This window comes from Bidens hawaiensis, unplaced genomic scaffold (assembly GCF_021521415.1).
Source record: "Bidens hawaiensis isolate Kalapana, Puna unplaced genomic scaffold, B.hawaiensis_p1.1 tig00026187_1, whole genome shotgun sequence".
Classification (NCBI taxonomy): domain Eukaryota; kingdom Viridiplantae; phylum Streptophyta; class Magnoliopsida; order Asterales; family Asteraceae; genus Bidens; species Bidens hawaiensis.
The window spans coordinates 19,987-40,464 of NW_027494211.1; the positions used below are offsets into that span (position 1 = coordinate 19,987).

General features: G+C 37.3%; 2 protein-coding genes across 2 annotated transcripts; both read left to right on the top strand.

Annotated features, from left to right (window-relative positions):
• Positions 1–858: 858 nt before the first annotated feature.
• LOC143573047 (uncharacterized) lies at positions 859–4,998 on the top strand. Its single transcript, XM_077058029.1, has 2 exons — positions 859–2,314; positions 2,999–4,998. Exons 1-2 carry the CDS (start codon positions 859–861, stop codon positions 4,996–4,998), a joined length of 3,456 nt encoding a protein of 1,151 aa, XP_076914144.1.
• Positions 4,999–8,981: 3,983 nt separating this feature from the next.
• LOC143573037 (cyclin-dependent kinase inhibitor 3-like) lies at positions 8,982–10,182 on the top strand. The gene is made up of 4 exons (XM_077058021.1): positions 8,982–9,275; positions 9,372–9,427; positions 9,725–9,886; positions 10,000–10,182. The coding sequence occupies exons 1-4, from the start codon at positions 8,982–8,984 to the stop codon at positions 10,073–10,075; spliced, it is 588 nt and encodes a 195-aa protein (XP_076914136.1). The 3' UTR covers positions 10,076–10,182.
• The last annotated feature ends 10,296 nt before the right edge of the window (positions 10,183–20,478 follow it).

Consider the following 20,478-nt stretch of genomic DNA (forward strand, 5'->3'; position numbering starts at 1 on the left):
TACCAACATACCAAAATGTACACTCGACCCAATTTGATTTATACTACTCGGCGGTTTAGTAAAATAAGCCCACCTAAATAAAAGAGAGTTGATACAACATGATTTTCTCTGACTTTCATTGATTACTACTTTTAATCCTTGATAACAATATTATTCGTAAAATAACTAATTCGAACAAAATCCAAACATTTTAGACAAAAGCAACATAAAGAGCGTGTAAAATGAGCTTACGATTTTGATGGATCAACACGACCCATACTCATGATTTTAACCAAACCAACCGATGTCTAGATATATTTTTAGCTATAGATTTAAAAACGATAAAATGAACATCTTTAGAGTTACCATCAGATGCAAACCAAGTCCAACAAGTTCTTGGTTGATTTCCTAGGATTTTGCAGAAACTATACAATTTTAGATTTTAGACAGCTTTGCGCAACTGTAGGAATTAAAAGTTTTCCCTCATTTGCAGTGGGCATTTCTATTAGAATAAGAGCTCAATCATATCATTGATTGGCATCATAATATTGTAAACCGCTCAATCATATCATTGATTGGCATCATAATATTGTAAACCATTTACTATAGCATAATTATAGGAGGATTCCTAGGATGACCATTGACTTGTAACCATTATATATTGATTGTAAATAATGAGATGAGATCAGAGAAAGAGTTACAAACTCTAACATGGTATCACACCTCTAAAACTCCTTTCTTCGATCCTGATAACCTTTCTTCTTGAAATCGCCGGCCACCATCTTCTGTTTTCTTTTCTTTACCCTAAACATGGACCCGAAAACACATCCCGCCATTACCGTGTCCAATATCAAAACATTCATACCTATCACCCTCGAAATGGACAACAGCCAATACTCCTCTTGGGCTGAACTTTTCAAAATCCATTGCCGGGCGTTTCAAGTTCTCCACCACCTCTCCCCACGCATCACAGCCACCTCTTCCACTGAAGCCACCTCTACCAACACTACTGATGATGATGTCTGGGATCGGCTTGACGCCATAGTTCTTCAATGGATCTATGGCACCATCTCTAACGATCTTTTAAGCACCATCATACGACCCGACTCCACCGCTTGCTATGCGTGGGTCGCCTTACAACGCATTTTTCATGATAACCAAGCCACTCGTGCCGTCCTTCTAAAACAACAATTCGCCATTCTGAAGCTTGCTTCCTTTCCCAACATGTCCGCATATTGCAAACAGGTAAAAATAACTTCTGACCAATTGGCGAATATCGGGTCCCCTGTAACCGAATGTGACTTGGTCATTCAACTCATCACCGGATTATCCGAAGCCTATAGTACCATCGGTGCAATCATTCAAAATACCAAACCATTCCCATCTTTTTATGAGGCCCGGTCCAAACTTATCCTTGAAGAAACAACTAAAGCAAACCGAGTCGTCACCGAAACAGCCCTACACACAGCAGACACTCCTCCCGAGAACCCTCCTCCACAAACTAATACCACTCCTTCTTACACCCGAAACACTAGAGGACGAGGCCGCGGACGCGGTCGCGGTCGTGGCAGACACCAATCTTCACCACAATGGACTCATTACCCATGGTTTTCCCAGCCGACAACTACCCATAACCGCCCTCCAACTTGGTCGCAACCCACTGGTTATTTTTGGACCTCTCCACCTTGCCCCTATCCCACCATTACACAGTCTCGACCACCAACATCACAGCAAGGAATCCTTGGCCCTCGCCCACAACAGGCTTTCACGGCTTCAGAGACTCCATACATGCCTACAGCTCTTGACCAGGCCTTCAATACTTTCACTTTAAATCCACCGGATCAAACTTGGTACATGGACTCCGGTGCAACAGGTATAATGACTCACAACTCTACTAATCTCACTTCTTGTTTAAATAATGCGTATCAACGAAACATTACAGTCGGTGATGGCAAAACTATACCCGTTCATGCAATTGGTAACCATACATTACCACCACCCTTTCCAAACTTCAAACTAAATAACGTCCTTTTTGCACCAAAACTCATTAAAAATTTAATTTCGGTTCGCCGTTTCACCACCGACAACAATGTTTCAATCGAATTTGACCCGTTTGGTTTTGATGTGAAGGACCTCCACACTCGGAAACACCTCCTTCGATGTGATAGCACCGGTGATCTATATCCGTTAACTCCACCATCAAGTTCCAAAGTTCAACCTTCTAATGCTCAAGTTTCTTCCTTTCTAGCCGTGACCCAAGACATTTGGCATCGACGTCTTGGCCATCCCGGAAATAATATTCTACGTTGTTTAAAGTCTACTTTAAATTTGTCTCGTAATATTCAACTTTCTTCTATATGTGAACCTTGTGTGTTTGGCAAACAAATAAAATTTACTTTCCATGACTCACATTCACATACACATTTACCATTTGACATTGTTCATAGCGACTTATGGACCTCACCTATTCTTTCCTCAACCGGATGTCGATACTATGTCCTATTTTTAGATGACAAAACAAATTATTTATGGACATATGCTCTCACTTCCAAATCACAAGTTTATTCTAAATTTCTAGCATTTCACAAATTAATAAACACCCAATTTCAAACCACAATAAAATGTTTTCAATGTGATAATGGACGCGAGTATAACAACTCTTCTTTTCATCAATTTTGCACTTCTAATGGCATGCAATTTCGATTTTCATGTCCAAACACCTCCGCTCAAAACGGAAAATCGGAGCGTAAAATTAGATCAATTAACAACATCATGCGTACCATCCTATCACATTCATCCGTACCTCATTCTTTTTGGCCCCATGCACTCGAACACGCAACATATCTATTAAACATCCTACCCTCCAAAGTTCTAAACAACTCCACTCCCACTTTCTGTCTCTATCACCGCCACCCTTCTTATGACCATCTACGCATTTTTGGTTGCCTTTGTTATCCCCTTCTACCTTCCAACACAATCCATAAACTAGCCAACCGCTCCACTCCTTGCGTTTTTTTAGGCTACCCTTCACATCACCGAGGCTACAAGTGCTACAACATCAAAACCAAACAAATTCAAATCTCACGAGATGTCATTTTTGATGAAACAGTGTTTCCTTTTGCAACTCAAACACCACCCACCTCCTCTTATGACTTTCTAACCTCCACTCCATATCCCTTTCATTGGTCTACTTCTACAACCCCAACTCCATTTCCTCCAAATACCTCGTCTGTCCCAGCCAACCCTCCTCACATCCAACACCAAACCAGCCCAACACCCACACCAAACAGCCCAACAACCAGCCCATTAACCACCCCTACGGCTCAACACCAACCCACACCATCGCCTTCACCTTCACCACCTCCACCCCCACCGACTCGCACCATGAACACCCGCTCCATGTCGGGTATCTTCAAACCTAAAACTCACTTTAATCTAAACATGTCAACCACACCTCTCCTCTCTCCTCTACCAAAATCAACCACCGAAGCCCTTTCCAATACGAACTGGAAAAATGCCATGACCGACGAGTTTCGTGCACTTATTGATAACAAGACTTGGGAATTAGTACCCAAACAACCTGGTATGAATATTGTTCGTAGCATGTGGATTTTTAAACATAAAAAGAAAGCAGATGGCACACTAGAACGATATAAGGCCCGGTTAGTGTGTGATGGTCGTTCCCAACAAGTTGGTGTTGATTGTGGAGAAACATTTAGCCCCGTCGTTAAACCGGCAACAATTAGAACAGTGTTATCTTTAGCTTTATCAAAGTCGTGGCCTATACATCAACTCGATGTCAAAAATGCTTTTCTACATGGGAACTTAAATGAAACGGTTTTTATGCATCAACCAATGGGCTTTCGTGATCCAACTTATCCTAATCATGTTTGTCTACTCAAAAAGTCTCTTTATGGCCTCAAACAAGCACCGAGAGCATGGTACCAACGGTTTGCGGATTTTGTTTCACAAATGGGTTTTCAACATAGCCAATGTGATCATTCATTATTCATCTTTAACCAAGGTCCTCAAATGGCATTCATATTATTATATGTTGATGACATTCTGCTGATAACATCTTCCGATGACTTAAGAAACAAATTCATGACTCGGCTTTCTAAAGAATTTGCAATGAAGGATCTCGGACCCCTTAGCTACTTCCTTGGAATCTCGGTTACACGGAACTCAAACTTTCTATTTCTTTCGCAAGAAAAGTATGCTCGAGAAATCCTTGAACGAGCCGGCCTCTCGGATTGCAACCCAGCAGCCACCCCGGTTGACACACAGAACAAATTGAGCAGTAATAATGGGACACCGGTTGACAATATTACACAATACCGAAGCCTCGCCGGCGCGTTACAATACCTCACCTTTACCCGACCGGACATCTCATACGCAGTTCAACAAGTATGTCTTCATATGCACGCCCCTAAGACCACTCATTTAAATGCTCTTCGAAGAATTCTAAGATACATTAAAGGCACAATCTCATATGGTCTTCACATTCAACCATCCTCGACATCCTCTCTCACTGCTTATACCGATGCCGATTGGGGAGGGTGTCCCGACACACGGCGTTCAACATCCGGTTATTGTGTATATATGGGTGACAATCTTCTCTCATGGTCCTCCAAACGTCAACCCACTTTGTCCCGCTCAAGTGCCGAGGCTGAGTACCGTGGCGTCGCTAATGTGGTTTCCGAAATTTGCTGGCTTCGCAATTTACTACTAGAACTCCATCACCCTCTACAACGCGCCACCTTAGTCTACTGTGACAACGTGAGTGCTATCTACCTATCCGGTAACCCAGTTCAACATCAACGCACAAAACACGTTGAAATGGATATTCATTTCGTTCGTGAAAAGGTCGCCAAGGGTGAAGTTCGAGTTCTACATGTCCCATCACGGTACCAAATAGCCGATATTTTTACAAAAGGGTTGCCAAAGGTTCTATTCGACGATTTTCGAACCAGCCTCAACATCCGTGATCCTCCCGTTTCGACTGCGGGGGAATATTAGAATAAGAGCTCAATCATATCATTGATTGGCATCATAATATTGTAAACCGCTCAATCATATCATTGATTGGCATCATAATATTGTAAACCATTTACTATAGCATAATTATAGGAGGATTCCTAGGATGACCATTGACTTGTAACCATTATATATTGATTGTAAATAATGAGATGAGATCAGAGAAAGAGTTACAAACTCTAACAATTTCACTTCAAACTAAAAATCTGGGTAAAATAGACTGTAGAGTTGTCTACGATATAAAATACGTTCCAAACAAACATCTGGTTAATTTACTATGAATTTTCAAAGTTTGGTTAAAATATAGAAGTGAGCTGAGTTTTTTTTCTAGCATTTGGGTCACTCAACCCATTAACATTTCTTACCCCTTTTCATGTGTTTAAACGACCAATTCACCGTCAAAATAATATGTTAATGATAGCTCAAACCATACCGTATATTTGGTTGTAAGATTACCAAATGATAATAAATGCAAGTTATAACAACTTACCTCATAGATGGTTTCTTTATAACTCCAATTCTTTCGCTTGCATACTTCATAGTCCAATATCATTCCTTGTTCCTCTCACAAGTGTAAGATCCTATGAAAATCACCGTTCACGCGTGTATACATTCATGTGAACAATCCACACATCCAGCTAACTAGTAGATGATCTTGTAACCTTCAATTCCTTGCTTGTTCAACCTACTAATCGACTTCTAGGGCTTGAAATCGAGTTCCTCTTTCACCTCGTCGATATACACGAACCTAGATACACATCTCTTTCAGTTTTGACCCCCCTTTCTTTTCTTTCACTAATTAAAAATGGATTTTCTAGAAATTGCAGCCAAGTCTCTCCACTTCATTAATATGTTATAATCCACCAAATTAAGTTTATTCCTTCACCATTATACTTTTAACTTTTATTATGATTTCATTAATTTAAGTTTTTTAAAACATTATTACGGCTAATGTAAAAATATATGAACACATTTGCTCCCACATTTATGTATCTAAGCCACATCATATCTTTATCTTTATTTTCAAAATATTAAACTTCAAATATAAATTACTAAAATTTTTTGATGTGACATGCTATCATAATGAGGATGATGCTATCACAATGTTCTCTATACATACTACAATTAATTGGGTCTGATTGGGAGGCTATCATGATGTTCTCTTATATATACCGAAATTTCTAAATTTCCCTTTAGGCCAAACTCTTCTATATGATATACGCTCCCCATCTTGCATCCACAACTACATAATTTTTCATCTCAGTCTTCTTCAAACCCACCTTCTTCAGAGCTCACCTTGTTTACCCTAATTTGCTTGATTATTTTCATTTGTATGGTTGTTCTATTCTTATTCTTCATATCGTAAACGCTAAACATGTCGTATATTTCAAAAGGTTATAATATTTTTATTTTTTATTTTTTATTAGGAATATATATATATTGATGTTGAACCAAATAATGATTATAAATCCTTCCACGTGTGATGCTTAGTCCATTTCTGACGACATTCAATTCGGGTTTCTTGCATGTTTATCAACCGGACGTGCCGTCATGGACCTAAATTTAATGCACCTCCATGTGTTTTTTGTCCCCCTATTTATATCTCCTTTGTACATGCTCTTAGTAGGTCAACTAATTTCTTTTTCTGATTTTATGAAACTTTCATGGTGCTAATATATGTACGTAGGTTTTAGAAAATATTATCCATGAGGCTCGTGTATCACATATTTATATGTTATATGTAACACGTACCTTGTTTGAGCATGTTACAATGTGGGTGATTTGTTTTTCAAAAAGGCCAAACTTTATAAATCAAGAAAATAAGCAGCTCATAAGTCGCAAATTGTAAGAAGCCCGAACATGAAACAACAAGACAAGGAAAAAGATATGGGTATCTGGGCAACAATAAAGAAGTTATATGCAGTAACGGAATCAAAACATTTTTAATCCAATTATTTTATAGGAGGATAATTTTATTACAATGTAAGTGGGTGATCGATTTGTTGTAATATGTGAATGACGTCAATGAAATATATCAAATTTTATAACTATAGTCATTGCAACTATTAAAATTCTACTCATTTATGAAAAGAGATTAAATACAGAAATAATAATTAAAGTTATTTATGGAACAAATTTTTATTCCACAGTTTTTCATTATCATATTATGCCTTTTAAAGTTCTTGTATATCAAGATATACACTATAACACTATACACTATATTACATGACACAAGTTGTTACAAAATCGAATACGCTACTATTATCGCAATTCGGGACAAACGGGTCCAGTATTCTAATATCGTTGTAGCCGAAGTTTCAAGCTGAAAGGGGTGCTACAACATTTAATAATTTATAAAGTCATGTGCCTATAAAATTCGAGTTACCCAATAGTTATATATTGTCCAATTGTCCATTAGTAATATTGTCTATTAGTAAATATTTCTTAGGTTTACCTAGTCATACTATATGATATTTGTTATTTTTGTTTGTATATATACTTTGTGTAAGAAAAAAATTTCATGTCAAGGATAGGGATCAGCCACTTTGGATTTGGAATAGGGAAAATGTCTTCTCACCATGCTTCTAAGTAGCATAATATATACAACGTACGTTGTTTGTAGGGGTGAGCAAGATAAGGGCCCGACCTTTGAAACCCTTTTACCTGACTCGTAAAACCCTTAATTAGACCCGAATATATAGTAAGAGTCGGGTAAAGGGTATTTAAATTTCTCCTTAAAGGTAAAAGGGTTTCAAGGGTCCGACCCTTTTTCAGACCCTTTACCCGTTTACTAGTTTCTAGATATACATTAGCTTCGTGATTAATCTAAAATGTATGAGAGGTTTGTATTTTATATATGATTCGTCATAAATTTTCCAACTACTAAGAAAAATATAAATAAAAGGCCATACTACTAATTGGAAACATATAATATGTATTCGAAAATCACTGAATTGTTCTCTATATGAAATTTGTGAATGTGAATATTATTTGCATCGGCTCAAATGGTTGATAAACTTTCGAAGTTAGAGTTTACTGTGTTATTAAATGAAAGTATATTTGTTCTAGGATTTATATATTAAAGTCATATATGATATATGCAACTAGTAAATGCAGAAGATGAGCTGCGATTACTGCTTTAAAGGGTAAAGGGTTGGACCCTTGAAACCCTTATTAATACCCGACCCTTTTATTGTTTATAGGGTAGGGTCTCGGGTCCACATTTCTTCCTAAAAAGTTAAATGGTTCGGATATGATATTAGGTAAAAGGGTAGGGTCTTATCATTTAAACAAGCCTAGTTGTTTGTTTGTTTGATAGTTGAAATATCATGAACAATAATTGGTAGGAACAATGTAGTAAATGAGGACATGAAATTGTCCAAAATCAAATTCAAACATGACGGGACTACGAGATTCGAGGTAAATAAAAGATATGCATACATACGTGTGACAATAATCGCACGATGAGTGGCAACGCAAGCATCCTGTATTTCCAAATTCCGTTTACCGGCTATACCGGTAACCACTTACCCGTACGTCCCACCAACTTAATAGTTAAAAACAATGCGAACGTGAATTAAAATTCTTTTATTAATTTATCCGCCGAATTATTACAAAACTTAAATTCAAGAAAGCAATCCAAAAGAAAATAATTTATAATAATAATAATATTTATAAGGTCCGTAGACGTTTGTCGTGTTAGTAATTGTCATTTTATAAATTTATCTTTTGTGAATATAATAGCATGGTACGTTACGCCTACATACTCCTAAAATCAAGGTGGGGTGATAGAGAGAGAGTGAGAGATAAAGATAAAGAGTGTGACCACACGGGTGATTGGAAGCTACCCAACGGAATCATTATCGTTAACGGAAAATACACAGGCGATCATTTCAGGATAACATGAGGAGTTAATGGAAGTAGGTAACGAAAATACACAACAATGTGCAGGTGTTGTGGTTGTTATGGAGGTTACACAGGTAGGTGTCAGGACCAGATCAGCTCGAGCTTTGGCCATGGTGACGGACGAGATTGCGGATAATTCGGTCGCGCTGAAGAGAAGGAAGCTCGGTAATGAGAAACTGAAGTCACCGTCAACGTTTGTGGAAACTAAAAGTGCTACTGATTGTGAGGTTCATGTTAAGGAGAAACGAAACGGTTGTTGTGCTGCTGCTGCGAGTACTAGATCCGGCGGTGTTACGGTTTCTTGTTGTTCTAGTACTGGATCAATTGAAAAACTGAAAGATTCAGATCTGGAGGTAATGTAATAATGTGTATATATATACCTAGCTATATATTATTTTCAACACTTTCATTAATTGGAGTTTAATTTTCATGTGGTTTCGAATTTGCAGGAGAGTGTTGATCAAAGTGAAACAACTGCGAGATATAATTTGGAAGGAAACGAAAGGTTAATTTTCATGATATCTTTTACACGCTCTATTCGTAACGGACGATCGTTCTAACCAATAATTTTTAAAGTTTGATCTTGGATGGTCAAAACACCGTTAGGATAATGTTCAAACCGCCACCAATAATTTTCAAAGCTTATTTGTTTTTAGTCTAAACGGCTGTTCGGGTGGTTGTGAACTTCTGTTTGACGGTGTGAAAGCTATAGCATGACCCTTCAACGAATGACGGTTTAATTTGCTTACTTATGGTTATGTTTCAACTACTAATATCTTTTCTATTTTGTTCGATCTTTCAGCATACCATGCGAACTGGAGTCAACTGCAGCGGGAAAACAGTCAACGGTGATGAACAATTCGCGCAGGAAAGTTCTACCGGTAAAGAAGATGCCACCGGAGGCTGAACTTGAAGAATTCTTTGCGTCTGCTCAGAAAGGCCTCAACGAACGTTTTAAAAACAAGTGAGTAATTACTAATTACTACTTACTAATTAATTGACCTATTTGCTTGCTTCTCTAAGAATAATATTATGAAAACCAAAGTGTGCTGAATGAACAACTGATATCATTTGTAGGTATAATTACGACATTGTAAATGATATTCCTTTGGAAGGTCGTTTCGAGTGGATTCAAGTAAATCAAGAAAAATAACGATGACAACGATGACGATGACGATTATTAGAGAATAATTAAACACGGTTGTTTGAAATCAGACATGGCATGCTAAACTTATAAATTGTAACTTCAAACTAGAGGTGGAATGCTAATTTCATTTTCTTCAACTCAAGATCTTGTTTATCAATAAAAATTGCGATTATTAGTGAATTACTGATCAATGATTGTAATTTGTAACATCCGTCATATTTGATAATTTTTATCAATAAAATTTGGTTAATAATTAGAAAGCCAGATGCCGGAGCTGGGAGTTGTAGCGACGGTGATGGAGGTACAAGCTTGGTAGGATACTGACGACTTGCCGTGTAAGCTACGAGCACGTGTTTGAATGCCGGAAAGCATATACTGTCTGACTCCCGTGTGGATCCACGGCGTGTGTTTCAGCACCCATGTCCAAACGTTGTATCACTCAAGTACAACATATCATCACAGGTGGTTGGTCGGATGCCTAAATACTTTCAAACGTATGACGTTTTTGTGTAACAGAGTTTCAGTGAGTATTTCTTAAATTAAATTCTTCAGTTTCTGTTAAGTATTTTTAAAATTGGATTTTAGCAGCTTTGGTTATCAGTTTATATATATTAAAAGCTTCTTAGCTATATTTTATTTTGTTAGGTTCGATGCATAGTTTAGTGAGCCGTGAGAATATACTAGCTAAAAAGCCAGGACCACATAAGACATGTGATGCCTGATGCTGATAGCACTACTCGTATAATTCTGTGCCCTTTTTGTGACTAATTATTGGTACCGAATCTTACAAAGTCACAGTCTAAATTTATATAAAACAGTACTTCTTTTATAGCATATTTGATAAAATGCTATATTTTTCAACCATTTATTGCTTACGTATTAAAACTAAATTAACAATTTCCTATAAGAATCATTTAAACTTTTTTATATCACTTAAATCATGTAATGTAATTGTAACATCTTATGTGAATGAGTGAATCCAACTTCACACATGGACAATATATGAGCCTTACACCAACCAATATTGTAACATCTATGATATATAAACTAAAAATGTTCATAGTCTTGAGTTGATTTAGATCATACGATGATTTGCTTGTAGTAAAGCCACCTAAATTAAAATTCCATTGTTGATAAATGTGGAGACAGAGACTTACAGAATTTGGTTTTTGTGTTAAAGATTTCCTATTGTGTCAAAATTGTTATTCAAAAACGTCGAGCATGAGTCGGATCAAAGTGTAGAAGATGCCGAATTAGAGACAACTAACCTAACTTGAAATCATAGGGTTTTTTATAAACTAAATTGGATATAAAGCATCTATATTATGTGGAATATGTTGAATTGATTCTATTTTGATGAGGTCGGAAGTAACTAGAATGAGTTGGTATGCCAAATTGATAATACTCTGTGTTCTATTTAGACCACAAGGTGTTTGATACTTTGATGAAATGTCATGATGAGAAAATTTATATAAATTGGATAAATTGATGATAATTCTCACATGAACTATAAATGATGATTTAAGTGAATGAAATTGAAATGGTTGAGGTTATGGCATATGAACTTGAATAAGCGTTCATGTAAGATAGGGTGTTAAAATGGTCTTGAACCATATGATTTGAAAGATTTTACGTTGACTTGCAAGTTGTTGGGTATGCTAAGCTTGAAAGCCAACGGGTTGGTAGAGCAATTCAAGTTTGAGTAAGTCAACGGGCAAAGGTATGTGATTATTACGCCCAATGCATGTGCAAACTTACAACTTCATTCTCAAATACATAATATGCAAATATAACTTGTTGAGATGAGTAGTTCAATAATTATGAGTGGCTCAATAATTATGTGTTATCTTGATCCGTTTGTGGTATTTTGGCAATTCAAAGTAGTAATACTTGTATGTTTGGTAGTTGACCTTCATGTAGTTATGTGGTAATCAATGGTAAATAAATGATTATGTGATATCTTGACCCATTTGTGGTATTGTGGTAATTCAAAGTAGTAATACGGGTATGCGTGATAAATGACTTCTATGTTGTTATGTCGTAAACAATGGTAGATAAGTTTTTATGTGTCATGTTAACTCGGTATGAAAAGTTAAGGTATTTTAACAAAGTGTGATGATATAAGACTAAGCGGTAAGAGTTAATAATAAATCACAAGGCCAAATGTGTAATCGAGTTCTATGATTGAAAATCCTTAACAAATGATTTATATGGAAGATGTATCTTGTCATAAGACTCATTAGAGTCATAGTTGAGGTAATGTAAATTCCAAGTTGTTATAGATAATGTTTTGACCTATTTTGTTAATCCAAGGGAGTGTTACTAGTAAACAATGTGTGAAATAAATTGTCTCGTGTGACTATGAGGGATAGAATCAAGTACAGGAAGTACGGGATCAAATGTAAAAAATTTAAAGATGAAAAAATGGGAATTTGAGTTGTAGCCAACTAGCCTCCCTAGAGCTAGAAGAAAAATATGAGGCTCACTCGTTGCCCTAAGCCCTACAGCTCCTTCGCCTACCGCCTAAGATGAATCTATTGCCTTCCCTCCACGTCAGGCAATGGTTTGGTTTGGTTTTGTTGATCTAATGGATGTCGAGAAAGGGTTAGTATTCTATGTGCCTGCTTGTGCTGGATTCTTGCAAACCTCTTGCAGGCATCGCAACTCTTAGCATGTGCTATGTAATATGCACGCAAGGACCGTAGGCCAGTAGTGGAATGCCATCAACTAGTTGGTCATTAACCACTTGCTCGCCAGACCCGAGCCCCCCCCCCCCCCCTCGAGTGTACGCTATGTATTATGTTGTAATGAAAGTCATCGTAGGCAACCTGCCACAGTTCTGCATAGGGTTAGGCCAAGTTTTAAGGATTTTAATGTTTTGAAATTGGAACTTAGAATTAGGCCTGTAAATGAACCGAACGTTCGGTGAACTATCGTGAACCGTTCGGCGGGAAGTTCATTTATGTTCGTTTATTTAATAAACGAACGAACATGAACAAAAAAATTGTGTTCGTTTAATTAAACGAACGAACATGAACGCATGTTCCGTTCGTTCATTTATGTTCATGAACGTTCGTTTATGTCTGTTTATTTATGTTCATTTATGTATTAATATTAATAGAAAATAATTAAATATTATCTGGATAGGTCATCTACTTAAATGTTTTGTATTTGTTAATTTGTGTTCATTTTAAGTGTTTTCATTTAAGTTCATTTATATTTGTGTTCATTTACGTTTGTTCATACATGTTCGTTTATCTTTGTTCAGTTATGTTAGTTTAGATTTTAAACAAACAAACAAACACAAATGTCCATTTTTAAATAAACGAACATGAACATAAACATTTGTTCGATTAAGTATCCGTGTTCTTTTAAAGTTAAATGAATGAACACAAACATGCCCTTGTTCGTGTTCATTCGATTCGTTTACATGCTTTCATTATTCACATTGATGAATACGTCAGTCTCAATCTCTAGGCTCTGCCGATTTTATTTGTGTTCGTGAACCGTTCGTGAACACATTAATTTCCTTAATGAACGAACACGAACATAAAATCTCGTTCGGTAAGTGTTTGTGAACACATTATTTACTAAACGAACGAACATAAACAAGGCCTTGTTCGTGTTCGTTCGATTCGTTTACAGCCCTACTTAGAATGTGTACTTATGATCTTATACACTAATGGGCAAAGCTTGTGTTTAAGGTAGTGCCTATTGGTCAAGGTACTCCGAGATAAATCATGAACACACATCATAAGATTGGATTATGTCTTTGCATATATGTCAAGAAAGTTTTAATTATTTAATTATTATTACATTTATTTATGATGTTTTGTAAATATGTGTATTGTTGCTTATAGGTTGAAAGCAAATTTTACAATACAAAAATACATAACAAATTTTTATAAACAAGAAAGAAATTTTAGGACCAAAAAAGTTGATGAGGAATATAAACATTTGATTGATGGATGTTTATTCTTATATTTGATCTCCACTAACAGCTGCTGGAGTGAGAGGCTATCACGTCTGTGTGACCGCTAGTCCCATCCCAACGGCAAAGAGAAAATCGAGCCCACAGGCCACATCTTTTAGTTTCTTATAAAGATGAAGCTTTTTTGAAAAAGAAAAAAACTCTATTACCTTTAATCAATCAGTCTGTTTTTTTACACATTAATAGTATTTTTATATCTGATGTAGAGCCATTTATCAAATAAATTCTATGGATGTGTAATAACTAATTTTTAATGAGTTTATTAAATTAATCAATATTAAAATTATATAAACCATGGTTGCCATTGCAGAAGTCGTAAGCGTCCCAAGTCGGACCGTGGAGTTGTGAGTACTCAGTGTAGGCAAAGAGTACTCACACATGGTAAGTTATTTAATTATTTGTTTTTTGAACGGTCAACGAATCCTTCAAATAGACTAATGACTAAATTCATCGTATCAGGATACACTCGTCTTTCTATCTAGAAAAAACCCTCACCTAAGGCCAACTCTTGTGAACACTCACCCGAAGGCACGACAGTGCGGTGAGATAAAACCCGTTCAGTTCAAGGATCCAAATAGTGAAAGCCACTTAATCGCCTAGTCTCTCATCATCACCCTGGTGCCTCTGAAACTAAATGTCGTGGGCAGGAATTGAACTTAGGTCACATGGAACACCAAATCTCTTCCTTACCACTCCACAACTAGCTCAATGGTTATTTATTTATTTATTTATTTGAAACGACCAACTAAGTAACGCCGGGTACTCCGTACACGGCCCCCAATGGCTAAAGGTAGCCCGAGTCGGCCATGAGTCCGGACGGACGGAGCCCCTAGCGGTTCACCTATTAAGGGATTCCCCGGATAAAACCCAACCCCACACCCGCTAAATGGCACGACAGCAATGAGCCGGTAAAATCGGGTGAGATCAGGACTCGAACCCTGGAATCCTGGCAAGCCAGGGTCATCTCTCATATCTCCCATATAAATTAGTGATAGTGAGGTTTGAACCCCTTACCTCTCACTAGTAAAGTGAGTACTCTACCATTGAGCCACATCCAATTTATAAGTTATTAAGAGAATTAACTTTTAGGTAACTATATATATGCCAAATATTATAAATTTACTAATATCTATCATAAAATAAGTGAATATTAAGAAAATATATTAATTAAAAATGATATTAATTCTTTAATATTATAAACATAGGAGTTATGTTTTTTCTTTTTAATTAAGTTAAAATCGATCCAAGTAGATCTGATTCTGATTGTGGTTGACTATCTTTGGTCGACTCCAAGTAACTAGGTAGAGTTAAAGAAAGTTGTTTTGATACCATACCATGTAGTGAGTACTTAGCTTTAGGGGCGAGATCAAGTGAAAACTCCTTTTAAAGAGAAAACTTAAAAACTCCTAAAAAACTATTTTTAACTTTAAAAAAAAAATTTGAAGTTTCTTTTTTTTTCCATTATTATTATATGTTGTTATTGGTTCAAAAAAAAAAAAACTCATCGGTAATCTAGTCGATGTAGTGCACATGTGTAATAGTATGCATTGCATATATGCAAAAGTCTCGTATTGCATAAAATACAACACTATTGCATATATTTGATACATACTATTTATATTTGCAATATAAGACTAATACGCACATCGAATACACATTAGTACGTATGTGTGATACAACGTCAACGCACATGTGCACTACATCGAATTTTATTATTATTATTATATTTTTTTTTCATATAATACAACACTACTACACATATACAATACATAAATATTGAATATATGCAATTAAACATTACTGAACTTAAAAATACATAATAATACACATATGTAATACAACGGTATCGCACAGTAATACGTATGTGCATTACAGCTGGTTTTTTTGTGTTGTTTTTTTATTTTTTTCGAGTAAAGGGTAAGAATGACTAATGGCAAAAACAGAATTTTGAAAATACTTTTTTTATTTTTAATTAAAAATAATTATTTATGAGTTTTTAAGTTTTCTCTTTAAAGATTAGTTTTCTCTTAATTCCTCCCCCTTATCTTTATAGACCTACTTTTACAACAATTATATAAACTAGTTCAACTTTAATATTAAAAAAAAGGAAAATAACCAAAATGACCCATTTGACCACACAAATTCCTTAACTAACCCCTTAAACTAAATAATACCCAAAATGACCATTTTCTAAATAGCAGGATCTAGCATAATAGCTAGAACTGGCATTTGACAGATCTATCCGACACACTTCCGATTTTGAACCAACCACATCTTAGCACGTACAAACTTAAATGGTCGGGCCAGACTGTTTTTTAAAATGCCGACCGTTTAGTTTTGGCGCCGACCGTTTATTAAACACTCGGTCTGACAGTTTAATAAATGGTCGGCCAACGGATCTATTACGTCGGGCCTTCATATCTATTCCATCGACCAACATATCTATTCTGGCGGTCTTCACATCTATTCCATCGGCGCCAAAACTAAGCGGTCGGTTTTTTAAAAAACCGTTGGCCCAATTAATTGTATATGTGTCAAGATGTGGTTGGTTTAAAAACGAAAGAGTGTTAGATAAGTCTGTCGAATGTCAGCTCTATTATGGTGGATCCTTCCGTTTAGAAAAAGGGCCATTTTGGTATGATTTAGTTTAGGGGCTAGCCAAAAAATTTGTTTGATCAAATGAGCATTTTAGCCATTTTCCCTTTAAAACGTGTTATAGCTAGATGCAAGTTTAAACTAAATCACATCGATTTGAATTTAGAACTTAAAAGGAGAGAATCTTTGTTAGCACCGCCATCTGTAATGATTAGGGTCGAAGGTAGCACGTGTGTAAAGATTCTGAGCAGAGGATGATGGCATCGGATCCCACTTCAATTCTCCCTGCACATGTCATCGCTCGTTAAATCCCAACATCGTGTGGTAGGCATCATTAATCTCATCTAATTCTATATTGTTTTTCATTAATTTTTTTTTATAAAAATTAACATGCTCATTTATCATTAAAATCAAAACGATTACAATAAAGTGGCAGACAAACAGGCAACAAGCTGCGCCGCAACCCCCTTTTGAATAGCAAAACCAATTCTACTAAAAACAAAGCGTTGGGTCGTAGGAGACGACAAAGTACCATGAACGACACGCTGAACCCTGTTTAGAAAATTCACGGCCTCCAGGGCCAGAAACCCAAATGTATCAAAAGCAAAAGGGAGAAACACATGTTGATTTTTTAAACAGGCTTTCTCGTGTTTGGCAACTTTGCCCGATTCGGCCTTCAACGCAGCCTGACCCACAACAAATCCACGGTCCTTGAGCCCGACAAGAGGAGACACTCCTGTAAGGTCCACACAAGCGTGTTTCCCCCCTGCCCACCCAAACACAAGAATATCAGCTGGTCGTAAGGTGGACCTCCCTTCGAGCGGATCTGTAAGAAAGTTAACTGGGGCCTTCTTTTTTGCAGAAATCCCTGCCCGTTTAAGAACATCGCACAGGACATCCGTAACCAAATCATGCCTATATTTAAAACTGGGTAATTCTTTGCAATGCACCGCATGGTCTCCAAAGGAATCCAAACAGACTTTGCGGCAAACTGGGCAAGGCTCATCAATCGGAAACATAGGGATCATTAACCGGTACTTAAGGATAGCCCGGTACTCCAACCTCGACATGTGTTGGCCTAATCCTTCAATAGGAATGACCGTTAGAAAATCCTGGGCCCGAGGAGCTCGAAGGCATTCAAACACCGCTTTTTGGCGAGAAGATAGATCAAACTTCGCTTCTAAACTTTGGACGATTCCACTAAATAAGGCACTCGCCAAAGCATGTTGGGCTTTAGGGGGGGGGGGGGGGGCGGTGTCCTTATTAGAGAACCCTCTAAGATTAAAATCGGGAAGTGAAGTACGTAAACGATCCATCGCACACCCGTAATCAGTGTCCAACCCATCAATACCACATCCCCGAAGAATGTGGTCCTGCAAACTCCATGATTGTGCTCTCGAAGCCACAAAAGCATATATAGATACATCCCTGGCCGAACATAAACCCAACCCCCCAAAACGGGCCGGAAGAGATGCCAAACTCCATCGGAAATCCCCGAAGAACGGCCCCCGACAAACAACGATGTCCTCAATCGCCCCTCGAAGGCCATTATCAAAAATAGAAACAACTTCCTCAACGTACATAGGTTGGCACGTTCTTAAGCCAAACAACAGCTTTGCGACCCCCATACATGAGCGAAGCAAAAGAAGCTCGCATTGAGGGTCTCGAAGCCTTGGGAGATAACTCATCAATTCCACAGCACTAGATGCCCTTTTCACAGCCAAACTACTGATAAACCCCGCATCCCGACTTACAGCGCCACGAAGGAGTTTCACACCAAGCACTGGCCTTCCAATCCTGCAAGGGAACAACCCCTCCCGCACCTTTTCCCCATTGCACGTTGACCAAAATAATTATGTTTTCTTAACGTTTAATTCAAGACCCAACCGAGGGCCCTCGGCCCTGATAATATCTAATGCATTAGCCACCTCTTTGTGTCCCCGATAATCGTACCATCATCCAAGTACCAAGCATGGAAAAGAAGCTTGCAACGATCTCTGATTCGGTGAACAAGTGGATGTAAAACTAAGGCAAAGAGAAGAGGCCCAAGAGGGTCCCCCTGCGGAACCCTAGTGGTGGACCTAATGTAAGCATCCCCCACATATAACCTAGCCGATTGCCCATATAAAAAATCTACCCATAAGGAATATAACTGGTCCCATAATACGTTGTAACACCAGATCTTCTAGTTATTTTATATCGATCTTTAAAAGAGTGTTTCGATTTTTATTACACATAAATAAGTTTTAGATCTTGGGTAGCTAAAGTGTTGAGCAGTAAGTGCTGGGTGTGACAGCCTTATTATGATTGTTTTACTGATCGTTCAAACTAGATCGATGCATATGAAGCCAGTTACAATAATTTAATTAGGGTAAGTTATGTTTTCTTGTTGATCAAGTTAGATGCCTGGGCTTTCTTTTATGTTGATTAATGTCATTAATTGTAATATTCGTCTCTGAGCTAGTAAGCAAAACCTTAGTTGTAATCCGTAGATGCAGGTCCCCACTGGCCGGGACCGAACCACGTTAAAATCTCGTGTCATTTATTATTTTCTATTTATGCGTGAATAATTGCTTGTGCGTTTGTGAGTGTTGTTTCCATCATTTCATTCCTAACATCAAGAAGTGTCAACTCATCTTCTGGTACATTGTTGTTACATACAACTGCTTCAGTCAATCATACTTCCATGGGTGAAGTTACCACATGTGGTATGTATGACTCGATACAAAATTTTTCGGAGCTACCTGAACTACATAAGGTGTTGAGGAGAAAGGTAAGGTCGTAAAAGCAATATTAGCAATAACTCTTTGGTTGATTTTGAATGCGAGAAACAAGAAATTTTCAAACACAAAGAGTGCTCGATTGCAAAGTTGGTAAATGATGTAAAGGCCTTGTCTTTGCTTTGGGTTAAAAATCGGAGCAAAAGGGCGAGCATATATTGAGAGTCTTGATGCAAATTTAATTTTGTGAACTTCCCGGTGTAACTTTTATGTCGTCTTGTATTTGCTTTTGTATGTAGTCTTCTTCTTCTTAATTCTTTTAGATCAATTTATGCTCTTGGGTCTCTTGTTGCTCGCTTGAGTTTCCTTTTCTTGGTTTTTTCTTATAAAAGTTTGGCTTTTCCAAAAAAAAACAAAGAAAGAATTAAAGAAACTGTTGGCTTTAAGGTATCGTAAAGTTTATAGGGGCAAAGATCATTCGCATTTTGGTTATCATAGGAATATTAATTGGGGCTACATTGAGAGATCCAAGTATAGCTTTTAACATTTGGTTATCATTGTGGAACACTTCATATTTTAATATTTACTAGTTGGTCGGTTGGTCTAAAGTTTTGTAGCGATTTTTAAGCACCACACCACAGTTAAGACTCCAACACACTTAACACAGTCACATCCCAAGAACTACTACTAGCAACAAGTTCACTATAGACAAGGCCATGCACCCAAATCATGAACACCTAGAATCTGATAATCGTCTCCAGAGCTACGGTTCTATGTGACACGTACATTATCTTGGAACTCCCGCCTCATGTGCACGCTAGAGGTGCACAAATCGGTTTTTTTAAAAAAACCGGTTCGGTTATTAACCGGACCGGTTTTTTTGGCCCGGAAAAAAACCGGTTCGGTTAATAACCGGACCGGTTAATAACCGGTTTTTGTATGTCAAAACCCTAACCGGTCTAACCGGTTAGGACCGGTTTAGAAACCGGTTAGAACCGGTTAATAACCGGTTAACCGGTTTTTTTTTTAAATAACCGGTTAATAACCGGTTTTTTTCATAATAACCGGTTTTAAAAAAAACCGGTTTTTCCATTAACCGGTTC